This window comes from Entelurus aequoreus, linkage group LG12, assembly GCF_033978785.1.
Source record: "Entelurus aequoreus isolate RoL-2023_Sb linkage group LG12, RoL_Eaeq_v1.1, whole genome shotgun sequence".
Lineage (NCBI taxonomy): Eukaryota > Metazoa > Chordata > Actinopteri > Syngnathiformes > Syngnathidae > Entelurus > Entelurus aequoreus.
The window spans coordinates 10,684,908-10,698,628 of record NC_084742.1 but is presented as its reverse complement, the minus strand read 5'-3'; the positions used below and the strand labels follow the sequence as shown (position 1 = coordinate 10,698,628).

Sequence of the window (13,721 nt, the reverse complement as noted above, 5' to 3'; positions counted from 1 at the left end):
ACTTTTTTATTTGAAACGTTCATGACAAATACAAGGTACAAAGGTCACGTTTTAGAACGTTAGTATTGTGACAGGTTCTTGACACACGGGAAGCTGAAATCAAGAATGATGAAACAACGTTAGGACACAGAGAACGAGTCCTTTCGTCACAGCAGGCTTCAACAGTCTATTCAGCTTTGTGCTAAATAGTTGGGTGCTGAGGCTGGGGTGGCCCTTGGTGGCCCCTGCCCTGCTCTCGTGCGGCCATATTTTTTGCATTTTTATTGAAAGATTTCAAAGAACTATTCACCAGCTCGACAAGTTGACACATGATCCTCCTGTTGAGACATGTCAACTAGGAATCCCTAGGAAGATCATTAAGAAACTGTTCATGATCTTTAAAGAATGACATTTCATAACACAATGGCTAAGCAGTTTTTGCTAGCCAACATTTCAGATAGTTCCGCTTAGAACCAGCTGACAGATGAGTTAAAAAAACAACTCCATAAGGTAGTCTTTTTTTCAGACTAGGTCCACAGATTCTGCTGCAGGTACAATGCCAGTACAAATCTCTGGAAAGTAGGTCAGACCCAGTCAAGGCCAATTCCCCGGGAAATCATCACATCCTTCAGGTTTTGGTCTTCCTTAAGGTCCAGCAGTCGCTGCTCCTCCAGCAAGGGTACCAGGGCCCTTCTCTGCTCCACCACCTCTAACATCTCCTCCAGGGTTTCACGCTCTTTCAGCAGCTCAGCCTCCTCCTTGAGGTGGTCTGACACAAGAAGGACACATACGGTACTTTTTTTTAACACCTTTTTGTTTACACCTCTACACAAGAGTTCAGATCTGACTGGAGGGCGGCGTCTCTTTAGGACACAGACTTCCAGCTCTGCATGGACACTTACAGTATGTGTGCTAGCACGTGTTAGGTAATTATACAAAGTATTAATTTAATATAGAAGGACACAATATTGAATACTATCAATCATCGATCTACATTTCTGCCAGTGGGTGCTCGGTATGTGTGTGTGTGTATTAAAAAAATAAATAGACGTTCAGCGAAGTTAATACCCCATATGATTTGTGGCATTATTATTATGTAAAACGGACCAAACTCGCCACAAAATTAACTACAACAAGATTGATTTTTCAAAAATTATTTTAAAGATTGAAAGTTGCCATCAATCCCACGTGGGTGTTGTTGATAAATGGCTTTCGCTTTGCATAGTACAGTTTTAACTTGCACTTACAGATGTAGCGACCAACTGTAATTACTGACAGTGGTTTTCTGAAGAGTTCCTGAGCCCATGTGGTGATATCCTTTACTCACTGATGTCGCTTTTTGATGCAGTACCGCCTGAGGAATCGAAGGTCCGTAATATCATCGCTTACGTGCAGTAATCTCTCCAGATTCTCTGAATCTTTTGATGATATTACAGACCTTAGATGGTGAAATCCCTGCCAACTTAACTGGTTTTGGGGTTTACACATACAAACCCAGTTTCCATATGAGTTGGGAAATTGTGTTAGATGTAAATATAAACGGAATACAATGATTTGCAAATCATTTTCAACCCATATTCAGTTGAATATGCTACAAAGACAACATATTTGATGTTCAAACTGATAAAAAAAATTTTTTTTGCAAATAATCATTCACTTTAGAATTTGATGCCAGCAACACGTGACAAAGAAGTTGGGAAAGGTGGCAATAAATACTGATAAAGTTGAGGAATGCTCATCAAACACTTATTTGGAACATCCCACAGGTGAACAGGCAAATTGGGAACAGGTGGGTGCCATGATTGGGTATAAAAGTAGATTCCATGAAATGCACAGTCATTCACAAACAAGGATGGGGCGAGGGTCACCACTTTGTCAACAAATGCTTGAGCAAATTGTTGAACAGTTGAAGAAAAACCTTTCTCACCCAGCTATTGCAAGGAATTTAGGGATTTCACCATCTACGCTCCGTAATATCATCAAAGGGTTCAGAGAATCTGGAGAAATTACTACACGTAAGCAGCTAAGCCCGTGACCTTCGATCCCTCAGGCTGTACTGCATCAACAAGCGACAGTGTGTAAAGGATATCACCACATGGGCTCAGGAACACTTCAGAAACCCACTGTCAGTAACTACAGTTGGTCGCTACATCTGTAAGTGCAAGTTAAAACTCTCCTATGCAAGGCGAAAACCGTTTATCAACAACACCCAGAAACGCTGTCGGCTTCGCTGGGCCTGAGCTCATCTAAGATGGACTGATACAAAGTGGAAAAGTGTTCTGTGGTCTGACGAGTCCACATTTCAAATTGTTTTTGGAAACTGTGGATGTCGTGTCCTCCGGACCAAAGAGGAAAAGGAACATCCGGATTGTTATAGGCGCAAAGTTGAAAAGCCAGCATCTGTGATGGTATGGGGGTGTATTAGTGCCCAAAACATGGGTAACTTACACATCTGTGAAGGCGCCATTAATGCTGAAAGGTACATACAGGTTTTGGAGCAACATATGTTGCCATCCAAGCAACGTTACCATGGACGCCCCTGCTTATTTCAGCAAGACAATGCCAAGCCACGTATTACATCAACGTGGCTTCATAGTAAAAGAGTGCGGGTACTAGACTGGCCTGCCTGTAGTCCAGACCTGTCTCCCATTGAAAATGTGTGGTGCATTATGAAGCCTTAAATACCACAACGGAGACCCCCGGACTGTTGAACAACTTAAACTGTACATCAAGCAAGAATGGGAAATAATTCCACCTGAGAAGCTTAAAAAATGTGTCTCCTCAGTTCCCAAACGTTTACTGAGTGTTGTTAAAAGGAAAGGCCATGTAACACAGTGGTGAACATGCCCTTTCCCAACTACTTTGGCACGTGTTGCAGCCATGAAATTCTAAGTAATTATTTGCAAAAAAAAAAAAAAGTTTATGAGTTTGAACATCAAATATCTTGTCTTTGTAGTGCATTCAATTGAATATGGGTTGAAAATGATTTGCAAATCATTGTATTCCGTTTATATTTACATTTAACAACATTTCCCAACTCATATGGAAACAGGGTTTGCACATACATACAGAGTGTTTAGGCACGCAAAGAAGGCCGCCCAACCCTGGTGAACACGTTGACATCACATATTAAAAAGACTTGACCTATCAGAAGCCCTGGATGGATGAACTGCATGATTAAGACTCTGAGAAACACTGAAGTACCTCAACTCTTCTAACCTTTGACCCCCCCACATTAAGACAACCTGAGGCCGACTACAAAGTACACCGAGCGATGTCCTTCCTGGTCCCCGTGCCCTCCAGCCCAATCAGGCGTTTTACCTTCCACTGCCATCCTGTCACGGAGTTCCTGCTGCAGGCGATTCTGTTGATCTTCCAGCTGCAGGTCTCGTGCACTTAAGGAAGCAAAAGGTTCAAGGTCAGCCATGCACGAGCACCTTGAGTCATCTGCAGTCAAGGGTGACGTACTCACAAAATCATAAGTACAGATTCGTATCGAACAAGAACATTCTTCTGCTGGACCAAGTGGAACCAGTGCTTCATGAGATCGGTGTTCTCATGGAGTCCTGCAGAGACAGGTTAGGTTCTTACTGAAGTCAACCGACTCCAGGGGTCAAAGCCATGAAGCTGATATCAAGGAATAGATCCTTCACATCACCGAACAAATCTTTTTTGATAAAGTATAGGGATCTATTCCATTGCATAGTTCGATTTTTTTTCATGTATCTGCTTTTTGGAGGAAGATCTAGGCCCCCTGTGTACTCAGAGAGTACACCTTGGCTTGGTTGACCACCACTGTTTTTCACCTCCGGGAAGGAAGCATACAGTTTCATAGAGGAGCCCCCTGCACTGTTCTTCATACCTTCTCCTCTCAGAAGTCTCTCCACTGTCACTCCTTTGGCCTCCAGACATCGCTGCTCCTCCTCAACCAGCTGCAACTGTCTCTGGATCAGCTGACACATTCAACATTATCGATCAGGCTTCACAGAACCAAACATAGGACCCAGTCCCAACCCTCTTTGGTGTACTCACCTGCGCTTTGTGGAGTCTCATCAGTTCCTTCTGCTTTGCTCGTCTGCGAGTTGTCCCTTGAGCCCGACGGCAGACTCTGGTGCCCGGGTGTGCATGCTCACGCTCATGTTCCCTCTGGAACAGGGTCTCCGTCACGCTCAAACTCGACGGTTCCGTCGGGTCCACAAGGACCCCCACCACTTCCGTCACACAGGAAGACCGTCCATCAGAATCCTGCAGCGTAGCTTTGTTTTTTGAGCAACGTTCCGGCGCAAACTGAGAACAAAGATTTTTTTTTAAATGTGAAATCTTCTGAATGGGTTCTGGTTGTCATTTCCTCAGAGTGTACCTGAACGGGAATGGCTGGTTTGAAAGCCACCGCGTGAGGAACGTATGCAGGCTATAAGACACGAAAGACAGTAAGACAGTCCTGGCTCATGTCAAGTCACCAACAACAGGTCCAAGTCGGTGCAGACAACACATCCGCCAAAGGATACTAAAGGATACCTAAGTACACAAACAATACCAAAGGATACCAAATGATACCTGTGCTGTCTGCTGGTCTTTCACTGATATTTGTTGCAAGTTTCTGGTCATGTCGATGGTCTCCAAATGGAGCTACAAACACAACATGAAATGTTTGTACATCCAAAAAAGTTTCCATTTATCTTACATCATTTATTTGACACGGTCTTACATTTTTTCTTACTTTGATATATTATCTTAATATTTATTACATCTTATTATACATGATCTTACACTGGTCATTTGACATTATTTTATATTATCCAAAGTGGTTATTTTTACATAATTATTTATTATTTGTTGTAAATTACAAAGTTTTTTAATTTTCTTTAATATGATTTATTTATTAAATTTGTTATTTTACGTATTTATTTATTGTACATTACATTAAAGGCCTACTGAAACCCACTACTACCGACCACGCAGTCTGATAGTTTATATATCAATGATGAAATCTTAACATTATAACACATGCCAATACGGCCGGGTTAACTTATAAAGTGACATTTTAAATTTGCCGCTAAACTTCCGGTTCGAAACGCCTCTGAGGATGACGTATGCGCGTGACGTAGCCCGACGAACACGGGTATGCCTTCCACATTGAAGCCGGTACGAAAAAGCTCTGTTTTCATTTCATAATTCCACAGTATTCTGGACATCTGTGTTCGTGAATCTGTTTCAATCATGTTCATTGCATTATGGAGAAGGAAGCCAAGCAAGCAAAGAAGAAAGTTGTCGGTGCGAAATGGACGTATTTTTCGAACGTAGTCAGCCACAACAGTACACAGCCGGCGCTTCTTTGTTTACATTCCCGAAAGATGCAGTCAAGATGGAAGAACTCGGATAACAGAGACTCTAACCAGGAGGACTTTTGATTTGGATACACAGACGCCTGTAGAGAACTGGGACAACACAGACTCTTACCAGGATTACTTTGATTTGGATGACAAAGACGCAGACGTGCTACTGTGAGTATGCAGCTTTGGCTTTTTTTTGCGTATGTACGTAACTTTTTTAAAATATATAAGCTTTATGAACCTTGGGTTAGGTGAACGGTCTTTTGGGCTGAGTGATTGTGTGTGTTGATCGGGTGTTTGAATTGTATTGGCGTGTTCTATGGAGCTAGGAGCTAGCAGAGGAGCTAGGAGCTAGCATAACAAACACGCAGGTGTTATTATGCAGGATTAATTTGTGGCATATTAAATATAAGCCTGGTTGTGTTGTGGCTAATAGAGTATATATATGTCTTGTGTTTATTTACTGTTGTAGTCATTCCCAGCTGAATATCAGGTACCGTGAGTATGCAGCCTTGGCTGCTAAACATTCGATAACTTGACCGTATGTGCGCGTCACGTACGTAACTTTTTAAAAATATATAAGCTTTATGAACCTTGGGTTAGGTAAACGGTCTTTTGGGCTGAGTGATTGTGTGTGTTGATCAGGTGTTTGAATTGTATTGGCGTGTTCTATGGAGCTAGGAGCTAGCAGAGGAGCTAGGAGCTAGCATAACAAACACGCAGGTGTTTTTATGCAGGATTAATTTGTGGCATATTAAATATAAGCCTGGTTGTGTTGTGGCTAATAGAGTATATATATGTCTTGTGTTTATTTACTGTTGTAGTCATTCCCAGCTGAATATCAGGTCACCCCCGGCTCTCACAGCATCTTCCCTATCTGAATAGCTTCAACTCCCCACTAGTCCTTCACTTGCACTTTACTCATCCACAAATCTTTCATCCTCGCTCAAATTAATGGGGAAATTGTCGCTTTCTCGGTCCGAATCTCTCTCACTTCATGCGGCCATCATTGTAAACAATAGGGAACTTTGCGTATATGTTCAACTGACTACGTCACGCTACTTCCGGTAGGTGCAAGCCTTTTTTTTATCAGATACCAAAAGTTGCAATCTTTATCGTCGTTGTTCTATACTAAATCCTTTCAGCAAAAATATGGCAATATCGCGAAATGATCAAGTATGACACATAGAATAGATCTGCTATCCCCGTTTAAATAAAAAAAATTCATTTCAGTAGGCCTTTAATTTTATATTATTTCATTTTTATGTATTCATCTATTAAACACATTTATGTTATCTTACATTGGTTAACTCATATTATTTTGCTACCATACATTGGGTATTTTACACAATTTTCATTGTTTATTTCATTATCTTATTCATTAGTCTTATTCATTATTTATTTTTATATTATCTTACAATGTTTTAATCATTTTTAATATTTATTTTACATTATTTCTTACATTATTACATTTATATTATCTATTTAATTATATTATTGCCATTATTATTCAATTATCAAGATTCATTTTAAATGATCCAACATTTATTTGATATTATTTTGTTATCTTAAAGTATTAGTTATTTGATATCAATTTGACATTATTTTTGAATGATCTTGCATTGTTTATTTGATATAAACATGTTGGTTCTGACTCTTACGTTGTTTCTGGGCCCAAGTGAGCATCTGTGTTGAATAGTGGCTGAGTCAAGGTCACATTCATCCATCAAAGTGACAGCTTCTGTCAAAGCTGTGACAATAGAAGTGCTTGAACTGGAATGAAGACATCTTAGCAGTGACATCATCATCTCCACGACCACTTACCTTCATCTTTCTTCAGCTCGTTTGCAGCTGGCAGTGAGGCTCCGCCCTCATTCCGCTTGTTTCTCTTTCTGGCAAACACTGCATTCCACAGCGCCCTGGCTCCTCCTCCTTTCCGCCAAGCAGAAGGAGGCGGAGCCTCGCGTAGACCTTTGAGATAGCGATGACGTCGGTTGTGCGTTTGTTGGCTGCTTCCTGTCTCTTCTGGCTCCGCCCACTCTATCTCCACTGCACATTTGTCTTGCAGAAGGCGGAGCTTCTTCAGTGACAGATTGATGTCATCAAAAGATCTCTGGGGAGGACACACTGAATGGACAACCTCAATGGGCGGGGCTTCTTTCTTACAAGAGCTGGGTGAACAGGTGGAGGAGGCGGAGTCAAGCTTGGTGATGAAGGAGGCAGTGGAGGAAGTCTCAGGTAGAGAGAAGGCGTCGGAGGAAGTGACATCACTTGTGTCTGCTGAGGGGAGAGGGAGCAAGGGCACGAGAAAGGAAAGGACAGAGCAAACATTGTTGATTGATTTGTTCATGTCAATTATGTTCATGTATTCATGTCAGCAATGGCCATGTGTTTATATTAATTTTGTTCATGTCAATTATGTTCATGTATTCATGTCAATATTGTTCATGTGTTTGTATCAATTATGTTCATGTATTAATTTCAGTCATGTTCATGTCAATAATGGCCATGTGTTAATATTAATTTTGTTCATGTCAATGATGTTCATGTATTCATAAATAATGATAAATGGGTTATACTTGTATAGCGCTTTTCTACCTTCAAGGTACTCAAAGCGCTTTGACAGTACTTCCACATTCACCCATTCACACACACATTCACACACTGATGGCGTGAGCTGCCATGCAAGGCGCTAACCAGCAGCCATCAGGAGCAAGGGTGAAGTGTCTTGCCCAAGGACACAACGGACGTGACTAGGATGGTAGAAGGTGGGGATTGAACCCCAGTAACCAGCAACCCTCCGATTGCTGGCACGGACACTCTACCAACTGCGCCACGCCGCCCCCATGTCAATTATATTCATGTATTCATGTCAATTATATTCATGTATTCATGTCAATATTGTAAATGTGTTTGTATCAATTATGTTCATGTATTCATGTCAATTCTGTTCATGTATTCGTGTCAGTTTTCATCACAATTATGTTCATGTATTCATGTCAATTCCGTTAATGTGGTCATGTCAATTATATTCATGTCAATTATGTTCATGTCAGTAATGGCCATGTGTTTATATTAATTGTGTTCATGTCAATGATGTCCATGTATTCATGTCAATTATAGTCATGTATTCATGTCAATTATGTTCATGTATTCATGTCAATTCCGTTAATGTGGTCATGTCAATTATATTCATGTCAATTATGTTCATGTCAGTAATGGCCATGTGTTTATATTAATTGTGTTCATGTCAATGATGTCCATGTATTCATGTCAATTATGTTCATGTATTCATGTCAATTCTGTTAACGTGGTCATGTCAATTATATTCATGTCAATTACGTTCATGTCAGTAATGCCCATGTGTTTATATTAATTGTGTTCATGTCAATGATGTCCATGTATTCATGTCAATTATAGTCATGTATTCATGTCAATTATGTTCATGTATTCATGTCAATTCTGTTAACGTGGTCATGTCAATTATATTCATGTCAATTATGTTCATGTCAATAATGGTCATGTGTTTATATTAATTGTGTTCATGTCAATTATGTTCCTGTATTCATGTCAATTTTATTCATGTATTCATGTCAATATTGTTCATGTGTCAGTTTTATTTTCATGTATTCATGTAAATTTTGCTAATGTATTTGTGTCAGGGTTTTTCATGTTTTCATCTCAATTATGTTAATGTTTTCATATAAATTACATTCACGTCAATTATGTTCATGTATTCGTGTCAGTTTTCATCTCAATTATGTTCATGTATTCATGTCAATTCTGTTAACGTGGTCATGTCAATTATATTCATGTCAATTACGTTCATGCCAGTAATGCCCATGTGTTTATATTAATTGTGTTCATGTCAATGATGTCCATGTATTCATGTCAATTATAGTCATGTATTCATGTCAATTATGTTCATGTATTCATGTCAATTCTGTTAACGTGGTCATGTCAATTATATTCATGTCAATTATGTTCATGTCAATAATGGTCATGTGTTTATATTAATTGTGTTCATTTCAATTATGTTCCTGTATTCATGTCAATATTGTTCATGTGTTTGTGTCAGTTTTATTTTCATGTATTCATGTAAATTTTTCTAATGTATTTGTGTCGGGGTTTTTCATGTTTTCATCTCAATTATGTTAATGTTTTCATGTAAATTACATTCATGTCAATTATGTTCATGTCAATAATGTCCATGTGCTTGAAACAATTTGGCTTATTTTGTTTGTGTTAATTACAGTATATTTATGTATTAATATCAATTCTGTTCATGTATTCATGAACATAATTAAATGCAATGTTTATAAATATACATTGTATAAGTAATCTTTGATTGATTGATTGATTTATGTTAATGAATGTATGTCAATTATGTTCATGGGAATTATGTTATTGAATGAATGTCAAATATGTTCATGTGTTCATGTAAATCTTTCCCCCCTCTCTCACTACCGACAGCACAGGAAGTGACATAGAAGGATGTAAATGTACACTAACCCATATGGCCATCATCATCTTCATTCACAACTTCCTCACAGCCTGTGTTGTCATCGTCTTCATCCTCCTCCTCCTCCTCATCCTCATCTTCATCGTCGTCCTCTTCCTCCTCCTCCACCTCGCAGCCTATCAGCTGAAAGTTTTTCTGAAGCTCATCCCTCCACGCCGGTTTGGACGTCTGTGAGGTCAAAGGATGACGAGCGCCACGGGTCGGCGCCTCGACGCCCCATTCAGACCTGGACACAAATGGTGCGTTAAAAAGTCCAGTGAAAAAGTGTCACGAGGTGGAATTGTATTCCAGATGTTGATGTATAAAATGATGTAGAAAGTGAAATAATTGTGGCAGTTTCTGACAAAGGAGAGAAGGTTTGCATCAAAAGTCAAAGGTGAGATGTTACCTGCTTGTCTGCACGTCTTCAAGTGCACCCAAGTTGAAGCACGCCAACGTCTCCTCAGAGATCTCAGCAGCGAGCTCCGCCTGATCGTTTTCTACTTCAATTCTCTCTGGCGTCATTGACACCACTGAAAAAACTGTAAACACACACACACACACACACACACACACACACATTTGGAATGGGAACCAAGTTTTTGATCATCACTTGTGGGGACCACCCTTTCTACAGGTTGTGGAGGCATAAAAAAAATTACCGTATTTTTCGGACTATAAGTCGTAGTTTTTTTCAAAGTTTGGCCGGGGGTGCGACTTATACTCAGGAGCGACTTATGTGTGAAATTATTAACACATTACCGTAAAATATCAAATAATATTATTTAGCTCATTCACGTAAGAGACTAGACGTGTAAGATTTCATCGGATTTAGCGATTAGGAGTGACAGATTGATTGGTAAACGTATAGCATGTTCTATATGTTATAGTCATACTTGCCAACCTTGAGACCTCCAATATCGGGAGGTGGGGGGTAGGGGGGGGGTAGGGGGGGCGTGGTTATTTACCGCTAGAATTCACCAACTCGAGTATTTCATATATATATATATATATATATATATATATATATATATATATATATATATATATATATATATATATATATATATATATATATATATATATATATATAAATATATATATATAAATATATATATATATATACATACATGTATGAAATACTTGACTTTCAGTGAATTCTAGCTATATATATATATTTATTTTATTTACATAAAAGAAATACTTGAATTATCTATCCATTAGAGGGCATTATTGTCCTGTTTAACTTCTCTGTTCATGACTGAGAAATCATTTCGGCCACCGTGTTCAATGGAGAAGTCTGTTCTACATATTTACAGGCAACATACACCTTCCCCTTCGAACTGTCCTGGATGAACTGAAATTCTTGTTTCCATTCGTTTTGGAACTTGCAAGCGTATTTATACTGTGGGAAAGCGGACGTGAGAATAGGCTGTCCCCACTCAGTCTCAGGTCCGCATTGAGCTGGAGGGGGCGTGGCCTCCAGCTCCGGCTGAATACCGGGAGTTTGTCGGGAGAAAATCTCTGCCGGGAGGTTGTCGGGAGAGGCGCTGAATACCGGGATTCTCCCGCTAAAAACGGGAGGGTTGGCAAGTATGCAGACACACCTAAGATAAAAAAAATGCTCTTGAAATAAAAATAATATACAAATACACGCAATGTTTAGTTAGTAGTTAATTACAAATAGAAATATTACGAGCTTGTGAATGAATTAATTAAAAAAAATTACAACAACAATAATTAACATGGTTAAATGTGTAATTGAACATTAATATTTTCGTACAGGCGGAATTTTTGACACACTAAGTTATGCAGTTACACAGTTGGGGCGTGGCCTCCAGCTCCGGCTGAATACCGGGAGTTTGTCGGGAGAAAATCTCTGCCGGGAGGTTGTCGGGAGAGGCGCTGAATACCGGGATTCTCCCGCTAAAAACGGGAGGGTTGGCAAGTATGGTTGTAGTTATTTGAATGACTCTTACCATAATATGTTACGTTAACATACCAGGCACGTTCTCAGTTGGTTATTTATGCGTCATATAACGTACTGTTGTTCACTATTCTTTATTTATTTTAAATTGCCTTTCAAATGTCTATTCTTGGTGTTGGGGTTTATCAAATACATTTCCCCAAAAAATGCGACTTATACTCCAGTGCGACTTATATATGTTTTTTTCCTTCTTTATTATGCATTTTCGGCCGGAGCGACTTATACTCCGAAAAATACGGTAAGTAAAATGGCCACTGCTCAGTTAGCTCATACACGTCTTTAAATCTCTGGATTGATGAAGTAACGTGCTGAACATTCTTACTGGGGACCCTGGGGAAAAACAGTTAATATGGTTCATGGGGACCAAATTTTAATAATTTTGCATAATTCACACAAATTTGTACGTGACAACTGAGGACCATTAAAAAAAAAAAAAATCAAATGAAATATGACATGATCCTCAGAATACAGCACTACAGCTGTCCTCTTATAGGAAGTTTCACCACTTAAATGTACCAGCTACAGCCCGATGAGGGGGCTGCTGTGCAAATGTCTCACACTCAAACTAACCAGTGAACATGCTTTATGGACCAAAGCTTTAAAATCACTTAGGCATCTCCAGAATGGATCTGACTATCATTTAAAAAGGTTTCCCTTTAGGGGACCTCTTTTTTTGGCCCCATACCGTCAGAGGTCCCCTAAAGGTGACTGTGTAAACAGAGCAATGTCCCCATTAAGTAAGCATTGCCAGAACACACTCACAATGACCCCAGTTTGTACACGGTGCAAACACGTATGACTCACCTGACGAGCGTCGGCACTCTGTCGCCATGGAGACGTGGGAGTCTGCGGAGGAGAGCGGCGACGTCTGTGGAGACATCATCATCAGTGTTGTGTAGGATGCTGCTACCGTTGCCATGACAACCAGCACAACAATAAATGCAGATGTTTCAAGACCAAAATCCACAGCTGCTCACACAAGACGACGCTCTGTCAAATGACGTCCTCGGCTTCTTCACCGCAGACGGGCTGGGAGGAGTCGAGGGATCGCAGTGCTGCGGGCAGAAAAACTTCCCTGAAGAAAAGAAGACGTCAGGGATCAAATAGGTCATGTGACCACACGTTATACTCGTCATTCAATGGTCGGCGAAGCTTTCGAAACAGACTTCCTGGAGGCGTGGCAATCTCACCGCTGGGGGCGTGGTAACGGTAGGCGGCAAGTCTCAGCGTGCCGTCACACGAGTGGCACACAAAACAACTTCTATGGAAGAAAACACCTTCGGCGCTCAGACGCTCCATCACGTAAACTTTCTGCCGACAGAAGAAACACACGTCGCTGGCACACGAGCCCTGCAGACACACACACACACACACACATTTCGTTAACAGACAATGGTGACAAGGGTCCTTAGCGGCACGGGGTCTACCTGTTCTTTGTGGTCCGTGACAAGCTGAGAGTTGAGTTTCTGTTTGAAGCGAAAACTTAACTGCTGCTGCTGCTGCGTCCGTTTGTTCTGACAACAAAACAATTTAACATGTAAAAATATATAAAACATGCTGTTCACAAAAAGTTATGGATGTTACACTTTAGGGCAGGGGTGTCAAACTCATTTTACATCGGGGGCACATTGAGAAAAATCTACTCCCAAGTGGGACTGGTAAAATCACGGCACGATAACTTAAAAATAAAGACAACTTCAGATTGTTTTCTTTGTTTAAAAATCGAACAAGCAGATTCTGAAAATGTGCAAATCATAATGTTGTTGAGTTTTTTTTACACTTACATCAGGGGTGTCCAAACTTTTTCCACTGAGGGCCGTACACGGAAAAATTAAAGCATGTGGGGGCCATTTTGATATTTTTCATTTTCAAACCATAACAAAATATATGCATTTTTTTTATTTATTTTACCTTTAGGGGT

The 13,721-nt window shown here is 40.1% G+C and overlaps 1 protein-coding gene across 6 annotated transcripts in view; it reads right to left on the bottom strand.

Annotated features, from left to right (window-relative positions):
- Positions 1–6: 6 nt before the first annotated feature.
- Positions 7–13,721, bottom strand: part of LOC133661465 (protein-methionine sulfoxide oxidase mical3a-like) — a 32,622-nt gene continuing 18,907 nt past the window's right edge. For 3 of the 6 annotated variants that reach the window (XM_062064669.1, XM_062064671.1, XM_062064672.1), the window contains 15 exons: positions 13,228–13,314; positions 12,991–13,150; positions 12,778–12,875; positions 12,605–12,668; positions 10,223–10,355; positions 9,825–10,060; positions 7,137–7,592; positions 6,974–7,062; positions 4,537–4,608; positions 4,340–4,390; positions 4,012–4,266; positions 3,842–3,932; positions 3,452–3,545; positions 3,301–3,374; positions 7–748 (listed from right to left, as the gene is read on the bottom strand). In XM_062064669.1, the coding sequence (XP_061920653.1) occupies positions 564–748; positions 3,301–3,374; positions 3,452–3,545; positions 3,842–3,932; positions 4,012–4,266; positions 4,340–4,390; positions 4,537–4,608; positions 6,974–7,062; positions 7,137–7,592; positions 9,825–10,060; positions 10,223–10,355; positions 12,605–12,668; positions 12,778–12,875; positions 12,991–13,150; positions 13,228–13,314 (2,145 nt within the window). In that variant the 3' untranslated portion in view covers positions 7–563. Of the gene's footprint in view, positions 749–3,300; positions 3,375–3,451; positions 3,546–3,841; positions 3,933–4,011; positions 4,267–4,339; positions 4,498–4,536; positions 4,609–6,973; positions 7,063–7,136; positions 7,593–9,824; positions 10,061–10,222; positions 10,356–12,604; positions 12,669–12,777; positions 12,876–12,990; positions 13,151–13,227; positions 13,315–13,721 lie in introns of those variants that run through there. The other 3 variants (XM_062064670.1, XR_009827945.1, XM_062064673.1) reach the window with 3 other exon arrangements.